Below are 18,509 nucleotides of genomic sequence, written 5' to 3' on the forward strand. Positions count from 1 at the left end.
AGAACACCATTGGCTGGAGTTTCTGGGAGCAATTCCGAAGGTGCAGGATCAGACAACCGTGGCTGGCAAAAGAAGTCAAAATCAGCATAAAAGCAAAAGAGAAGGCATATAATAGAGCAAAAATTAGTGGAAAAGTAGAGTATTGGAAACTTGTAAAAACCAACCAAAGGCAATAAGGACAGAAAAGGTGAAATATGAAGGTAAGCTAGCCAATAATATAAAAGATGATACAAATTTTTTTTCAGATATATAAAGAGTAAAAGAGACGAATAAAATGACACTGGAGGGGTAATAATGGGGGATAAAGAAATGGCAGACAAACTTAAGTATTTTGTGCCAGTCTTCGCTGTGGAAGACACGAGCAGAATGCCAGAAATGCGAGAGTGTTGGGGCAGAAGTGAGTGTCATTGCTAATACTAAGGAGAAGGTGCGTGGGACGTTGACAAGTCTGAAAATAGGTAAGTCATCTAGACCAAATGGACTACATCCTGGGGTTCTGAAAGAGGTAGCTGACGAGATTGTAGAGGCATTAGTAATGATCTTTCAAGAATCATTAGATTCTGGAATGGCTCCCAAGGACTGGAAAATTTCAAATGCCACTCCACTGTTTAAGAAGGGAGAGAGGCAGAAGAAAGGGAATTATAGGTCAAATAGTCTGACTTCAGTGGTTGGAAAGATGTTGAAATCCAGAATACTTTGAGGCACGTGATAAAATGGGCCAAAAGTCAGCATGGTTTTCTAAAGGGTAAATCTTGCCTGACAAATCTGTTGGAATTCTTTGGGGAAATAACAGGTAGGATAGATATTTACAAGGCATGGGAGTCAGTTGATGTTTATTTGAATTTTCAGAAGACATTGACAGGATGTCACATGTGAGGCTGCTTAACAAAATAAGGTGTCCATGGTATTACAGGAAAGGTAGTAGAATGGATAGAAGGCAAAGAGTGGGAATAAAAGGGGCCTTTCCAGGTTGGTTGACAGTGACTAGTGGTGTGCCTCAGGAATCAGTGTCTGGCTGTTTCTTTTCACATTGTATGTCAGTAATTTGGATGACAGAATTGATGGCTTTGTGATCAACTTTGTGGACAATACGAAGACAGCTGTAGAGGCATGTGGTGTTGAGGAAGCAGGGAGGCTGCAGAAGGACTGATAAATTGGGGGAATGAGCAAAAAAGTGGCAGTTGGAATATAATGTATGGAAGTGTGTAGAGAGGGAATAAAGGCGTGAACTATTTTGTAAATGGGGAGAAAATTGTGTGGAGGGATTTGGGAGTTCTTGTGAAGGATTGCCTAAAGGTTGAGTTGGTGGTAAGGAAGGCAAATGCAATTTTGAGAGGACTAGAATACAAAAGTATGAAGATTTAGACTTTTGTCTAAACCCAAGATCTTTAAGCAAGGGGTCTGTGGACCCAGTTTGGGAACCCCTAATTTAATTGAAGAGATTGATTCTAGTTTGTGGATGAATCGAAGATAGGTGGAAGGGCAGGTATTTTGAGGAAGCAGGGTGCCTGCAGAAGGACTGAGACAGGTTGGGAGAATGGGCAAAGAGGTGGAATGTAGTTCAGGGAAGTGCACAGTCATGCACTTTGGTAGAAGGAATAAGACAGTGGTCTATCTAGAAAATGGGGAAAAATTTGAAAATTAGAGGTGCAAAGGGACTTGGGAGTCCTCGTGCAGGATTCCCAAAAGATTAACTTGCAGGTTGAGTTGGTGGTAAGGAAGGCAAATGCAATGTTAGCATTCATTTTGAGAGGATTAGAATATAAAAGCAAGGATGTAATGCTGAAGCTTTATAAGACATTGGTCAGACAACACGTGGAGTTCTGTGAGCAGTTTTGGGCCCCTTAGCTAAGAAGAGATTTTCTGGCATTGGAGAGGGTCCAGAGGAGGTTCACAAAATTATCCCAGAAATGAAAGGGTTAACATGTGAGGTGAGTTTGATGACTCTGGGCCTGTCCTTTGTGGAATTTAGAAGAACGGAGGTGGGTCTGATTTAAACCCATTGAATGTTGAAGAGCCTACTGTAGATTGAATGGATGTGGAGAGGATGTTTCCTATTGTGAGATAATTTGGGACCAGAGAGCACGGCCTCAGAATAGAGGGACATCCATTTAGAACAGAGATTTTAAAAAATATCTTTAGCTAGAGGGTGGTGAATCTGTGAAATTCAATGCCACAGATCGCTGTGCAAGGCAAGTCATTGGGTATATTTAAGGTAGAAGTTTGTAGGTTCATGATTACTCAGGACATCAAAGGTTATGGGGTGAAGGCAGGAGAATGGGATTGAGAGGGATAATAAGGCAGCCATGGTGGAATAGTGGAGCAATGGGTCGAATAGTCTCATTTTGTTTCTATGTCTTATGGTTTTATCTCTTTATTTTCAAACATGGTGGATTCCAGTTAATTGGGCCATTGGGTAATCAGGGCAGATGCTTTATTGGGCCAACGCATAAAATACAAAAACTAATTGAGAAAAATAGCAGGAATTTCCTTTGTTTATTTGGGACTCCAAGCTACTTAATTGGGACAGGAGACTGTCGTCGAACAGTTTCAAACTAGTGTCAGTCACGTGCATTTGCATGGCCGTTAGATACTACACCGTGCTTAGAGTGAACAGTTTTCTAAATGGCGTCAGTTGGGTGTGTTTGTATTCAAAATGCAGTGATGTCACTGTGTGTCTGACAGAGTGATCAGCAGCACTGGGGCTCCATAGGGGACTGTCTTGTCTCCCTTTCTCTTCACCATTTACACCTCGGACTTCAACTACTGCACAGAGTCTTGTCATCTTCAGAAGTTTTCTGATGACTCTGCCATAGTTGGATGCATCAACAAGGGAGATGAGGTTGAGTACAGGGCTACGGTAGGAAACTTTGTCACATGGTGTGAGCAGAATTATCTGCAGCTTAATGTGAAAAAGACTAAGGAGCTGGTGGTAGATCTGAGGAGAGCTAAGTACCGGCGACCCCTGTTTCCATCCAGGGGGTCAGGGGGTCAGTGTGGACATGGTGGAGGATTACAAATACCTGGGGATATGAATTGACAATAAACTGGACTGGTCAAAGAACACTAAGGCTGTCTACAAGAAGGGTCAGAGCCGTCTCTATTTCCTGAGGAGACTGAGGTCCTTTAACATCTGCCGGACGATGCTGAGGATGTTCTACGAGTCTGTGGTGGCCAGTGCTATCATGTTTGCTGTTGTGTGCTGGGGCAGCAGGCTGAGGGTAGCAGGCTGAGTTGCATGCCATCTTGGACAATGTCTCCCATCCACTACATAATGTACTGGTTGGGCACAGGAGTACATTCAGCCAGAGACTCATTCCACCGAGATGCAACACAGAGCGTCATAGGAAGTCATTCCTTCATTCCTTCCTGTGGCCATCAAACTTTACAACTCCTCCCTTGGAGGGTCAGACACCCTGAGCCAATAGGCTAGTCCTGGACTTATTTCCTGGCATAATTTACATAATGCTATTTAACTATTTATGGTTTTATTACCATTTATTATTTATGGTGCAACTGTAACGAAAACCAATTTCCCCCAGGATCAATAAAGTATGACTATGACTATGATAGCTGTTGAGGAATAAGCAGTATGATAATTCAGAACTGTTTTGCTACTGCTTTCCCAAGCCTTCAGGCTTGGAGATGCCAGAAAATGCCGGGAGTGAAAAGGAAATTACTTCACTACTTCAACAAGTTAGGAACTATGGAGAATTTGAAGATATTGACAATCATCTTGAATGTTGCAATGAGAGTGAAGATTTGGAGGATGCAATGTCGAAAGCATTGTATGAAGGCAGTCTATTATTTGCATTAGATGTCTGCGCTGATTTTGTTTATTTACAGTTAATCAAAACATGACAGCGTACACTGGATGAATTCCTCTGTCATTAACTTTTAGGAGTTAATACACAGTTTTATAGTATTGTCGTAGTATTGATAGTGTTCTAATGTGTTTTGTATTTCATTTAAAAACACAATTTGTCACTCAGTTGAATAGGTTACATTTTTTAATATCTTTAACTATTTCCTTGCAAATTTGGCTAATTGAGGCAGCTGCTTAATTGGGCCAAAATGTGTCCAAATTATCTGGAATTCACTGTATATTAATTATTTTTTTGAGCACATGCTTGTTTTGTTGAAATTGATAGAAGTCTGTGCATCACTCACCATTTGTTGAAAATGCTGCAACTCACGAAGTTACTTTTTCCCTGATCAGCTTAGTTTCTTTACCCAGGTGTTATACAAATTCCAAAGACATACTGGTTGGTAGCTTAATTGGTCATTGTATATTGTCCCATTGTACATAATTAAGATAGATTTAAATCATGGGATTGCTGGGTGGTGTGGCTCAAAGGGCCAGAAGGGCCTTCCACACTGTATAACAATAAATAAAAATAAAAATAAGTATTTTTTTCTTCCACTAATTTTGCTTACTCTTTAATCTGCAGAAATACTGCTCTCTTAAAGTTATCAATTACCAACAAATCCAATACTTCTAACTTTCTACTGAATGTAAAAAGCTATTTATTTTGATAGTTCTAAGCACCAGAAAGAGGAGCTGATTATAGCTGAAGCAAAAATTGGAAGGGTAGTTCTCTACAAGTCATCATTACCATTCAGTGCAACAGTGAGTGATTTAATAAAACCACACTCAGAGTCAACCAGATACAGATTTACAAAATAGTGGTTGCCATTGTTACACAGTGATCGGAATGTAGATGAGATTGGATTGATAGGGTGGCGTGGCATTAAAAATGTAACATTTAACTAACTGAACAGTGTAAATGTAGATGTCAATCAGTATCTGTTAGGGGAAAAAAAGGCATGTTATTTGTAATCCAGTTATCAGCCCCTTATCAGAGCAGACTCTGAAAACATCATGTTCTTCCAATGCCACTGACTGAATTGCTGAAATGTTTTTCAGCTTCAGTTGCTCCACATCTTCCTTTTGTCATTTTCTTGTTGTTATAGCAACAGCAATGTGCGTAAACATTAGTTCATGCAGATGCCGTGGATGCCAGTGTTCTGAGTTAATTGTTGGAAAACATCTCTGGATCCCTTTGGAGTTTGTTGTTACTAGTAATAGTTGAATTAAGCACTAAACTAAATTAAAAACTTGGCTTGTATCTTCAATACAAGCTGCTGTAAATTATTTTTAAATATTAAGAAATATTTACAATGGTTTAAATGGCATTGTAACTTTTGAATTCACTGCCAGGATACCATCCACATTCTGTGTAAAATAAACTTGCATCTCAGAGCCCCTTTAAAATTCTTTTCTCTTTCCTCAAATGTGTCCTCATTTGATATACCTACTAAGTGAAAAAGATTTTGACTATTTGCCCCGCTGTGCCTCTCATATTCCTATGTATTTCTATCAATCCTCTTCCTTCACTCCAGGAAAAAGGAGCCCAGGCTCTCCAATCTGTCCCTGTTACAAAAGACCTCTGGTCTTGGTAGCAACCTGGTGAATCTCTGCACTCTCCAATGCAATCACATCCTTGCTATAGTGTGACAACTAGAACTGCATGGAATGCTCCACAGGCAATGTTTTCTGAAGTTACAGATTGGGAAGTAGGACAGTAACAAATGCTGATGGACAGAGAGACTTAGTCATCCAAATCATAGTCTCCTTCAAGAGGAAACACACATTGATATATGAGAGAGGCTTTCACTTTGCTGGGGTTATACCATAGGCCTCCCAATAGTCAGTGTGAATTAGATGAATAAGTCGCCATCAAATTGCAGAAAGGTTTAAAAACAATAGATGTGATTTGACAAATGGGAGGATTTGACAATTGGGCTTCATAAAGAAGTGGTAAAGAAGGCACATGGCATATTTGCATCCAAAGGTTGAGTGTTAGAATATGAAGCCCAATAACTTTAGCCATCCAAGGTTCTCTAATCTTGCCATCTTTGCCTTTCACCCTTACCACATTAGCTGGCCCTGAATCCCTGCTGTCTTATAAGACTCCCATTTGTCAAATCACATCTATTGTTTTTAAACCTTTCTGCAATTTGATGGCGACTTATTCATCTAATTCACACTGACTATTGGGAGGCCTATGGTATAACCCCAGCAAAGTGAAAGCCTCTTTCATATATCCGCAGTTCTGCCCTTAGGCCCTTGTTGTATGATTCCCCCCAGGATATCCTCTACCTACTGATGTGATGTTCTCCCTGATCAAAAGTGTGACACCCCATGCTCTTGTTGAATAATCTTCCTTCCATCATTCCTTAAACAGGTTTTGAGTTTCAAAATAAGTGAACTGATGTCAAATGGGTCAGAGACACTGGAAAATGGCTATTTAAATATTAGATGTAAAGCCTTTTATAACGTGCTCTGTAATAGGCTAATGAATAAGATCAGAGGGTTCAAAGCCAGGGTACAAGTAGGAGAATGGTTTGAAAACTGGTTTCAGGATAGAAACCTCTGTGGGAGTGAAAGGTACCTGCTCACTGTTGATGAGGATGTTTTGTGAAGCTCCAGGGAGGTCAGTGTTAGATCCACATTGTGCATTACTGATTCAATCTTAGAATCAAAAACATAATTTTCGGTACCATGGTAGCTGGGACATTGGAGTTGAATTCTGCCACTTTCTCCATGTGACTGGGTGGGTTTCCTCCAGATCCTCTGGTTTCCTCCCATAGTCCAAAGGTGTACTGGTTAGTAGGTTAATTGGTCATTGTAAATTGTCCTGTGATTAAGCTCTGGTTAAATGGGGGGGGGGGGTTGCTAGGTGACCTGGCTCATGGGGCTAGAAGGGGCCGTTCTGTGCTGCTGGATCCCGAAATAAATAAATTGAATAAATTCTAAATTTAGAATGACGCTAAACTGAAGTGGGGGTGATAATTTAATTTTGAGGAAGTTAGCAACAGTAGGATATTAACAAACTTGCTGAATAGGCATTTGGTCATGAATGTGAAAACAGATTAATGTGACATAGTAATTTTGGTAAGAACAAAGAAGACTAATACTTGGAAGATATGAACGTAAATTATGGATCTTGGAGTACATCAACATGAAAAAAAATGTGCCATAGAATAGCACAGCCACAAAATCAGGATGCTAATGTTTATTGCTAGAGACTTGAAAAGGAGAAAAGATGCACTAAGCTTGTATCAAATCTTGGTTTAGACATTCAGTATACTGAGTGGAATTCCGATTTGCCATATTGTGGAAATGGCAAGGTTTACGAGGATGAAACCTCTAAGGAATTATACAGGTCTCTATGCAGCAAGATAGACCTATAAAATTTTGAAAAATCTTGGTAGAAGGAATGCCGATAATTTTATCGAAAGAGTGATGAGAATTTGAGCTCTGGGAGTGGCAGGGTGGATTCATTTAGGGAGGTTAGTCAAGCCAATGATGAGAAGAGAATGAAGGGTGACGCTAATAGATTTAGGTGAGGAAAGTTGAGAGGAAGATCAAGTGGACTGGTTGAATGACCTATTTCTGTATCACATACATATCCTATTCTAATTAATGAACTGTTGAGACGTTGTCATCACAGAGTGGTGTTGGTCCTTCAGATTCTTGATGTGTAAATTGACAGATGTTTAGAATGTAATAAATTGTATTGGTCAAAATGATCTATGCCATGTCTTATCTTATTATAAATTGTTATAAAATATCTGCCAATCTGACAGAGAACAAAATCTTCTTCCAAAACCTCATGAATAAACTGTCATCTCTCTACTCCCCATATTTTTGTTAACTGCAATCTTATTTATCTGGAGACAGGGAATAAATGCTTCAGTTTCTTATGTTGCATCTCTCCTTCTCTTCAGCCAGTGGTCATGCTTTTATATTTTTGAAAAGGTTTTGGAAGGTTTTTGCTAAAAAAGAAATTTTGATGACCCTCTTCTTAGTTTTCTCAAAGTTATGCTCATTTAAAAAAAAATCTACTCTCATATATCTGGCATTGGGACAATCCATCATTTCAAAACAACCTAGATACTCCCAGTCAAAGAGATGCACAACAATGTTTAGACTTCTATTTACACTCTTCTCCAACAGCACTGGAGTACCACCAGCCACCACCCAAGCAACCTGATGTGATTATTATCCCAAATCTAGTACGAGGCCCCACTGAATGCTGCAGTCTCAGATGTACTGTACTCGGTATGCGACACTGAGCTGAGGCACAATCTGATTTCTCAGGTAGACCTAACATATTGTATCGATATTGATCACATTTACAAAGTCAAAGTAAATTTATTTTCAAAGAGTTTGTATGTCACCATATACTATTTTGAAGTTCATTTTCTCGTAGACGTTTACAGGAAAGTAAAGATATATTGAAAAAACTATACATACATTAAGGACTGACAAACAACCAATATGCAACAGAAAACAAATTGTGCAAACAAACAAATAAGTAAATAGATAAGTAAATAAGTAGACAGACAGATAAATAATACTGATAAGTTGTAGAATCCTTGAAAGTGAGTCAATAGAATGTGGAATCAGTTCAGAATTGTGGTGAGTGTAATTGTCCATGCAGGTTCAGGAGTCTGATGGCTGTAGGTAATAAATGTTCCTGAACTCGCTCATGTGGGATCTAAGGCTCCTATGCCTCCTGCCCGATGGTATTAGCAATGCCTGGATGGTGGGAGGACTTTGATGACAAATGCAGCTTTGTTGTGGCAGTGCTCCTTGTAATGTGCTCAGTGGTGGACTGTAAAGGACTGGGGTGCATCCACCATTTTCTGTAGACTTTTTCATTCCTGAATATTGAAGTTTCCATGCTAGGCCATGATGCTACCAGGATACTCTCCACTGCATCTATAGAAGTTCATCAAAGTTCTGGTGAATGCCAAATCTAAACAAACTTTTTCCTGTTTGTGGGATCTTGCTCTGCATAAGTGACCAGGTCCAGGGTTTTCCCAGCATCAAGTATGAACTTGCAACAATTCTGCTACTGGGGAAGCAGAGCCACAGTGGGTTCAGGACTTGCATGTTTGCATTGGAATCCCAAAGTTCTTGGCATTTAGGTGGGGAAATGTCTGCATGCTCATGTGCCCCATTGACTGCATAGTGACTCTGACTACACTCAAAAACATGCAATTTTTTGTAAAATTATTTGAGATATCCAGGGCATCATTAAAAAACACAGTATAAATGTGTTATTTCTTAAATGATTTATTTTGGTACATAAAATGTGAAGCAATGCAAACAAATAATAGAATTGTAATGTGGACTCTGGGACAAATAAAACAAACCATCAGCTTTCTGTGCACAGATATTTGAAGGTGGAAGGATGATTAAAATCCTGTTTAAAGAAAAAGCATACAGGGTCCTTGACTTCTTGAGCAGACGCAGAGTTAAATATAAATAATTTTGCTCAACCTATATAATCATTGATAACCCTAATATTACATGCAAGAACATAAGGGCTTTGGAGTGAAGTTTACAAGAGAAATGCAAGGACAATCAATTTCATTTTCATGAAGTAAGTAGAGAAGCTGCCTAATAGAGATAGGACATATACTGTCACGTGACTGGCAACAATGAATATAGAATTGAGTCAGGTCTTATAAAAACAAAAAAGCATTTATTAAACTTTGCTCATTATTATTAAAAAGATAAACGACCTTAACCGGAAGTAAACTGCTATGTGGCCATTTAACAAACTGCCAAACTCTGTACTAGTTCTTAAAGCGGTAAATATGAAAACAGTTCTTAGAATGGTAAATTTGAAAGTCCAAGAGATTTATACAGTCAATTAGGAAAGACTTTCCTGAAGTAAAGAATTTCTCGAAGACTCAACGTTACTGCCAATCCCAGCCGGAACCTGCCTTGTCCGCAGGATTCACGACGACGGAAATAAAATGGTTTAAAGGCACTGACCTTTTCCTCTGTAGAATAGACTAGATACTACACAACCTTTTCTGCTGCTTTTAGCAGAGGTTATCTCATGCAGATCATTCTTATTTGAACGAATTCAATAATGGTCGATCCTCTCCAAAACCGCCAAATGACTCCTTCAGGTTCCTGACTTCAATATTACTGAAAAGGTACATCAACAAATCTGGCAGCTATTGGTGAAACTGCCGGCCCAACACTTCTGTACCTTACAATAGACAGTAAAAATCTGTTTTAAAATTAAACTGCGTCATGGGTCAAATACGCAGCAAAAACAGAGCATCTAACACAAAACTAAACTGAAAACTAACTGCGTCTGTATCTTATTTTACGGCGGTCGGCATCCAGCTTAATGGTGACCCAGCTTAACTGCGTCACCAGGGGTCTACCCTTATATACCCGGTGAGAACAGGTCATCATGTGACCTCACATTGGCAGGAAAATTACATCATGTGACCTCCGCAAGACCATTACATCATCCTCATAAGACAGTCACAAGATATCCATGAAGTATGTAACAATACTGTAAATTGGCAAGGGAGTAAAAGAAAGTTGTTGCACAGAGAGATATAGGGGTCCAAGTCTATAGTTCCCTGAAAGATATAATGCAGTCTAGTGGTGAAGAGGCCATGTCAACTCCCTATCTTTAAAGATTGGGGCAAAGAATATAAGAGTTGTGATATTATCTTGCAACCTTACAAAATACTGGTTAGGCCACACTTGGAATATTACATGCAGTTCAGGTCTCTTAGGAAAGCCGTATTGTGCTGGAGAAGATGCATAGGAGATTCACCAGAATGTTGTCTGGATTGGAGGAATTTAGCTATAGGGAGAGATTGGGCAGACTGTAATGCTGTCCTTGGAGTCTGAGTGGTGATCTGAAATAGGAAAATAGGTTGAGAGGAAATAAATCAGCCATGATAGAATGATGGACCAGACTCAATTGTCTAAATGGTCGGATTCTGCTCCTTTGTCTTACAGGTCTTTAACGGGACCTATTCTCTCTTTAGCTACTCTTTACTCTTAATATACCCCTATAGCCCAGCCACTTTGTACTTTCCCCTTTTCTTACCTACAGTTTCTTTTCATACCCCCTCCAATTTCTGAAAGTAATTTGTCCAGTTGACAAGTTGTATACTACAGTGAATGCCAGTGTGATTGTGTATGTAATGAGCAAGTACATTATTGTTTTCCATTTGCCCTTTTCATCGCGCTGAGTAGAATTCAATGCACAGTGAAGCCTGCTGTTCTGAACTATATAGGAATAAAATCAGTTGCATCTTGTAGGTTGATCACTCTACCACAACAGCTCTGACAGCTGAAGAACAACTTGGCTTTCTGCTGTTTTATTTAAACTGTGTTATTACCCCTGAAGCTGTATCTTTTTCCTTAAACAAGTGTTGCAGAACAAGATATGACAAGAAAGTACAAAGGATAAAATCCTCAAACTTGTGCTTATTATATATAGAACAAAAGATATTTCTGAGTTTTATGTTCTTTGGCCTTAATTGTAATTTCTGTTTCTTTAACTTTTATCTGCAGGATCCAACCAATGTTGATAAGTTTAATGTTTCGAACTTTTTCCATGTAAAAAGAGGCATAAAGGTTCCTGATCCAGGTAAAGAACTTCTCTCACTCATAGCTCTGCAAATGTTGGTTTGTTTGTTTTTTTTTGGCATGTGCGTGTGTGCATCTGCGTGCGCGAGATGATGTCTTTTTCAAGCCTTTACAAGGCACCAAGCAAGAGAGAGAGAGACTGTGTGGCGCGCCACTCCTCATACAGCCATTTTCGCAGTATTTTTCCCTTTTATTTTATGAGGTAGAGTTGCGATCTCAACACTCAACCCAGCACAGATGGAAAGTGTACTTGGGAGCAGCCCCGACTGGATTTGAACCTGGGAACCTCTGTTCCGGGGTCCGGCGCTGATGTCATTGTGCCACCAGCCGGCCCACAAATGTTGGTTTTAAAGAAGCATCATTTGATTGTGAAATTCTTTGTAGAAAGTAGGAAATCTTCCTTAAGTATAAGTGTAGGAACATTAAATAGATGCAAGAATAGACAATTCATAAATTCATTTTAATTGTCACGGCGTTTCTTTGCAATTTATCTTCTACCTTGCAGGTCTGGAATAACTATACCTTTCTATTTCACATAATTTATTGAGTTTCATTGGATTTTAATAGTCTCCTTTAAAAGTTATTTGTAGACTAAATCTTGAAAAATATTTTGATTTACATAAGAGCATAAGAAATAAGAGCAGGAGTAGGCCACCTGGCCCATTGAGCCTGCTCTACCATTCAATAAGATCATGGCTGATCTGGCCATGGACTCATTTCCACCTACTTGTCTTTTCCCCATAACCCTTAATTCCCCTACTATGCAAAAATCTATCCAGCCTTGTCTTTAATACATTTACTGAGGTAGCCTTGACTGCCTCATTGGGCAGGGAGTACCAGAGATTCACCACTCTTTGGGAAAAGCAGATCCTCCTCATCTCCGTCCTAAGTTTGCTCCCCCAGATCTTGAAGCTATGTCCCCTAGTTCTAGTCTCACCTACCAGTGGAAACAACTTTCCTGCCTCTACCTTATCTATCCCTTTCATAACTTTATATGTTTCTATAAGATTTCCTTTCATTTTTCTGAATTCCAGAGAGTACAGTCCCAGGCAACTCAATCTCCCCGCATAGTCCAACTCCTTCATCTCTGGAATCAACCTGGTGAACCTCCTCTGCACCACTTCCAAAGCCAGTATATCCTTCCTCAAGTAAGGAGACCAGAACTGCACACAGTACTCCAGGTGCCGCCTCACCAGTACCCTGTACAGTTGCAGCCTAACCTCCCTGCTCTTAAATTCAATCCCTATAGCAATGAAGGCCAACATTCCATTTGCCTTCCTGATAGTCTGCTGTACCTGCCAACCAATCTTTTGTGATTCATGCACAAGCACTCCCAAGTCCCTCTGCACAGCAGTATGCTGTAATTTTTATCATTTAAATAATAATCTTCTCTTTCATTTTTTCCTTCCAAAGTGGATGGATGACCTGGCATTTGCCAGCATTGTACTCCATCTGTCAAACCTTTGCCCACTCACTTAATCTATCTGTACCTCTCTGTAGGGTCTCTGTGTCTTCTGCACAATTTGCTTTTCCACTCAATTTAGTATCATCAGCAAATTTAGATACACTACTTTTCCAAATGGTTAATGTATATCGTGAACAGTTGCAGGCCCAGCAACAACCCCTGCAGCACATCACTCACCACTGTTTGTCAACCAGCGTAACACCCATGTATCCCAACTTCCAGCTTTCTATTAGTTAACCAATCCGCTATCCATGCTAATACATTACCCCCAACTCCATGCATCCTTATCTTATGGATAAGTCTTTTATGTGGCACCTTATCGAACGCCTTCTGGAAATCCAAATAAATAATGTCTGCGCTTGTTATATTCTCAAAGAACTCCAGTAAATTTGTCGAATAGGACCTGCTTTTGCTGAATCCATGCTGTGTCTGCCTGATGGATTCATTTCTTTTCAGATGCCTCGCTATTTCTTCTTTAATGATAGCTTCAAGCATTTTCCCAACTACAGATGTTAAACTAACTGGCCTATAGTTACCTGCCTTTTGCCTACATCTTTTTTTGAACAGTGGTGTGACATTTGCTGTCTTCAAATCCATCAGGACCTGCCCAGAGTCCAGAAAATTCTGGTAAATAATCACCAAAGTCTCTACAAACAAGGGGAAATCTGCAGATGCTGGAAATCCAAGCAACGCACACAAAATGCTGGAGGAACTCAGGGCAGGCAGGCAGCATCTATGGAAAAAGTACAGTTGATGTTTCGGGCCAACACCTTTCAGCAAAACTGGTCTCTCCTCAGCTTTTTTTTCTGCAGGAGTGTGGGAAAGTTGGGAAGGAGAGTCCTTACAGATTATTTTTAGGAGCAGTCAGGCATATAGCTGAGGAAGGGGTCATTTCTTCCCTCAATACTGCCAATCATTGTTGGTATAATTTCATAGAAATAGGAATGCAGGAATATACACTTCAGTTAGCAATATTTGGAGAGACAAATACTATATCATAAAATATCATTTATAACTTTAACCAACCTGTTAATGTTGGTTATGTCTATCACCCCTGTCTATCATGCCTTCACCTTCCCACTCTGCACATACCTCATTTTGTGTGAATATTGTGCCTTTTGACCGAATGTTGTGTCTTTATTTAAGAAGTGGTGTAAAGAAGAACCAGAAACTTGCCAGTCTGTAGAGGGCTCTGAGGGATAAGTTACATGTGCATGTAGAAAGGCAGGGGTTTATTAGGGGTAGTGAGCATAGCTTTGTGTAGGGGAGATCATGCCTTACAAACAATTGATATTTTTGATGAACTGACCAAGAAGTTGATAAAAGCTTGGTCTATATGGATTTCAGTAAAGCCTTTGATTGGGTTCATGGTAGGCTGCTCTGGGAGTTTAGATCGCAAGGAATCGGAGAGAGCTAGTTAGATACCTGTTGACCTAATGGTAGGAAGCAGAGAATGATGATGGAAGGTTGCTTCTTGGACTATAAGACTATGACTAATGATGTACCTCAGCAGTTAGGGCTGGCTCATTGCTTGTCATCTATATCAATGATTGGGATGCAAATTTACAGGGTGCAGTTAGCAGATGACACTAAAATAGAAGGTAATGTTGACAGAGAAGAAAATCAAAAATTCCAGAATGATCTTGATAAGCTAGGTAAGTGGGCTGAAGGATGACAAATGGAGTTTACTTCAAGAAAGTCTGTTGCACTTTGAACGTCAATCAAAGTAGGACTTTCACAGTGTTGTGAAACAGAGAGAGTGGAGTTCAGGTCTATTGTTCCATGAAAGTGCAGTCACAGGTAGACAAGCTGGTCACTTCATAGCTTGTCACACCAGACAGCCAGCCAGCCACTCTAGTGTTGTTTGGTTGATGTTGAGCAGGTCAGTGTCAGCTAAATCAGGTGAGAGTGGGCAGTTGCACAGAACGTGTTCAATGTTCTGCACCCTTTCGCCACACTCACAGGATTCGCTGGTCTTTAAACCCCACTTCACCATATTGTCTCCCGCCCTACAAACTCCCGCTCTCGCTCTGTTGAGAGTGCACCACTTCCATCTGTCAGGCAGTGCCCCATCTGGCAACATTTCTGTGGGGTCTTGCGCTGTATTGTTTGGTGGGTTTCTGGCTTCTGTTTGTTGCCAAAGGTCAATCCTGTATGTTTGGGGGGATGTTCCATACAGTAGTTCCTCCACTGTAGCAAAGCTTTCCCTCGATTTTAGGCGGTTGGAAACTGGCACATGATGGTGTAGTGGGTACCATGGATCCGAGTTCTGTTTACCTTTTTCAATTTTTGTTGTAGTGTGTGTTTGGATCTCTGGGGGAGCAATGCCTGCAAGTCTGTAAATGATGTTAGTGGGTGTGGGGTGCAGTGTGCCCATGATTATTCAGCAGGCTTCGTTAAGCAAAGGGTCTATTTTCTTCGCATGGGCTGATCTGCCCTACACAGGTGCACAGTATTCTGCAGGTGCATAGCAGAGTGCTAGGGCAGTTGATCTAAGTGTGTGGCAGTTCAAAAATATCCTCGAAAAGATAATTGAATAAGTACATGAATAGAAAAGATTTCAAAGGATTTGGGCCAAAAGAGGCAAATGGGATTGGCTTGGATAGGCATCTTTTTCAGCATGAACTACTTTTCAAAATGTCTGTTTCTATGTTGTATTTATGAATATCTTTAGGTTTATAACAACATTAGCCCAATCTACTCAACTTGTACTACTAGATTAACTCTCTCATTCTAAGAATCAGTCCAGTCTGTTGTATTGTTCTGGGGAGACAACAGCACATGCCTTATCCTTGGTTGAGCAAGCTAGGGCTTTTCTCTTTGGAGTGATGGAGGATGAGAGGTGACTTGATAGAGGTGTACAAGATGGTAAGAGGCATAAGTAGAGTGGACAGCTAGAGCCTTTTTCCCAGGGTGGAAATGGCTAATACACGAGGGCATAATTTTAAGGAGATTGGACAAAAGCACATGGGGAATGTCAGAGGTAGGTTTGTACACAGAGAGCGAGGAGTACATGGAATGCCCTGCCGGGGGTGGTGATAGAGGCAGGTATATTAGGGACATTTAAGAAGCTGCTAGACAGGCACATGGTGATAGAAAAATGGAGGGCTATGTAGGAGGGAAAGGTTAGGTTGATCTTAGAGTAGGTTAAAAGCTCAGCATAACATCGTGGACTGAACGCCTGTACACTGCTGTAATGTTCTATGTTCTGGTCTGTCCAGTCCTTCATTGGCCAGTGTTTATCAGTCTAATCAAGCTCACCATTTCCTTTAGTTTTGAGAAACTGCCAGTTGGTTTCAAGACTAACATTGAAATTTTCAACCTATGGTGATATTTTGGTATACAGCAACGAAATACAGCAAGGTGTAGCAATGCCATCTATATCAACAGGTTAAAAACTTGGCACTTCCCTGAACCCAATAATTAAAAATGGCTCATTTTTGATTTTGCCTCAAGTCTGAAGTTATTCACTACAAAGGCAACACACATCAAAGTTGCTGGTGAACGCAGCAGGCCAGGCAGCATCTCTAGGAAGAGGTACAGTTGACGTTTCAGGCCGAGACCCTTCGTCAGGACTAAGGGTCTCGGCCTGAAACGTCGACTATACCTCTTCCTAGAGATGCTGCCTGGCCTGCTGCGTTCACCAGCAACTTTGATGTGTGTTGCTTGAACTTCCAGCATCTGCAGAATTCCTGTTGTTTGCACTACAAAGGCATGTCACTTTCATCCATTTTCCCAATTCAAGCTAATTGCTCTGCTCTTTTGGTTAGATGTGGACGTAGATGCTTCTTCACTGGGTGGAAAGTACCATTTGTTGAACTGTATTGAGCGGATGGTGATGGAATTTAGTGAAACAGCTTTAATGCACTGATTTTGCTATTACACTTCTTTACTTTTCACAATGCTTGTGATATCTAGGGTGGCTTAATTGTGTAGCTGGTGGTTTTACTGCTTCACTGTGACAGAGGCCTAATTTTAATCCTGACCTCTGTTGTAGTTGGTGTAGATATTGCATATTTTTCCTGTGACTGCCAGTGTTTCCTCTGGGTTCTCCAGTTTCATCCTACATTGCAAAGATGTGCAGGTTGGCTCTGGTCAAGGTGATGTGAACGATGTCATGGCTCAAACTTGGTTGTTACTTTTTGGGTTTGTAGGGATGAGAGGGGAGTTGGGGGTCAGGTTACAGTTTAGGACAGGGATGTGGGAGAGTTGGAGGTCCAGGGTAGTTAATGAAGAGCCTAAGCAGGAGTTCAAGTCCAGGTCGAAGCACTCCACAGTGGAATGTCAGCAATCTGTGGTTGAAAATCAGCAATCCTGAAAGTCATGTCACAGGTGCTGAGTATATCAGAAATCCCGAGGTTGGAGACCGGTCCTGGGTGAGATCCAGGTATAGGCAGTAGTCATGAGGGCACTGGGGTCAGAGATCTGTGCAAGTCTTGAAATCGAGGTCCGTGTGTGTCTGGTAGTAGAGGCTTGAAGGTTAAAGCTGGTGAAGTCCAGAGGGCAAAGCCAAAGGTCGAAGCCTGAAGGTCAAAGATCAAATGCAGAAGCCCAAAGGAGTCAAGAGTCACTGGGATCAGAAGTCCAAAGATCAAACTTGTAATCAAAGTCTTGTATGAAGTCCAGAGCTGGAGACCTGATGTCTGCGAGTCTGAGAATCTGGAGACAAGGACTGGAAGCCCTAAGGTGGCCTTTCCTGGGTTTGGTGGCCTGTCTGGGTGTGTGATTGTGTGTGTGTTGGGAGGGTGGTAGGAATGGGAAAGGGGCTTGCTTTGCTGTTTATGTTTAATTGTTGTTATTGCTGCTTGTTTTGTCCTGTGGAACATTGTGGGCATGCTACATCGTTGCTGGAATGTGTGGCAACATTTGGGGGCTGCCCCCAGCACATCCTTGGATGGGCTGTTTCAAAGTGCATGTGATTAATAAATCTGAATCTGAAGTTAGGAGAGCAATTGGATGTTGTAAGTTGCATTTGTGTGTTTCGGAATGGTTGGATCTAGTGAGGGTTTGATGAGAACATGGGATTAATGTAGGGTCAGTGTAATTAGGTAGTTGATGGTGGAGATGGTCCTTGATAGTTGAAGGCCTTGCTTTATCTCTCTCTGATTCAATAACAAATGTGTTGTTTTATTATTATCAATCACCTTTTTCTTTCTTTCTTAATTTCGCTGTGCAAGTGCACTTATCCATGTAATTAGGGAGGTTCATGTTGAATTGTACACTCACTGGTGACACCAAAGGAAGGAGTTTATTACATTACATTGCAGATCTCTAAGCTTGAAATGTGGTCCTGGTTCCTACTGTGTGAAAACAATTTATGAAGAGATGCATTTGTAATGAATATAATGAATTGGAATTAGATTTGAAAGATTAAAGAAAATATGAAAACTGCTTGCAGTCAGTTGGAAGAAAAGTTGTGGTTTGTCTATACAGTTAATTAGCCTGGATTATATACTCCACGAAATTTGAGGTTCAAGAATTTTAGCTATAGCTATTCTTAGTTCACACCAGTGGTTATTTGGGCATGGTACTGGAGGACTGCCAATATGAAATGAG

At 40.6% G+C, this 18,509-nt stretch overlaps 1 protein-coding gene across 1 annotated transcript in view; it reads left to right on the forward strand.

The window, feature by feature from the left end:
- Positions 1-18,509, forward strand: part of ppil2 (peptidylprolyl isomerase (cyclophilin)-like 2) — a 389,068-nt gene that overhangs the window by 104,338 nt on the left and 266,221 nt on the right. Inside the window, exon 9 of the mRNA XM_063040908.1 lies at positions 11,414-11,489. Coding sequence (XP_062896978.1) covers positions 11,414-11,489 — 76 coding nt within the window. The remainder of the gene's footprint in view (positions 1-11,413; positions 11,490-18,509) is intronic.

This window comes from Mobula hypostoma, chromosome 2 (genome assembly GCF_963921235.1).
Source record: "Mobula hypostoma chromosome 2, sMobHyp1.1, whole genome shotgun sequence".
In the NCBI taxonomy this organism is placed as follows: Eukaryota; Metazoa; Chordata; class Chondrichthyes; order Myliobatiformes; family Myliobatidae; genus Mobula; species Mobula hypostoma.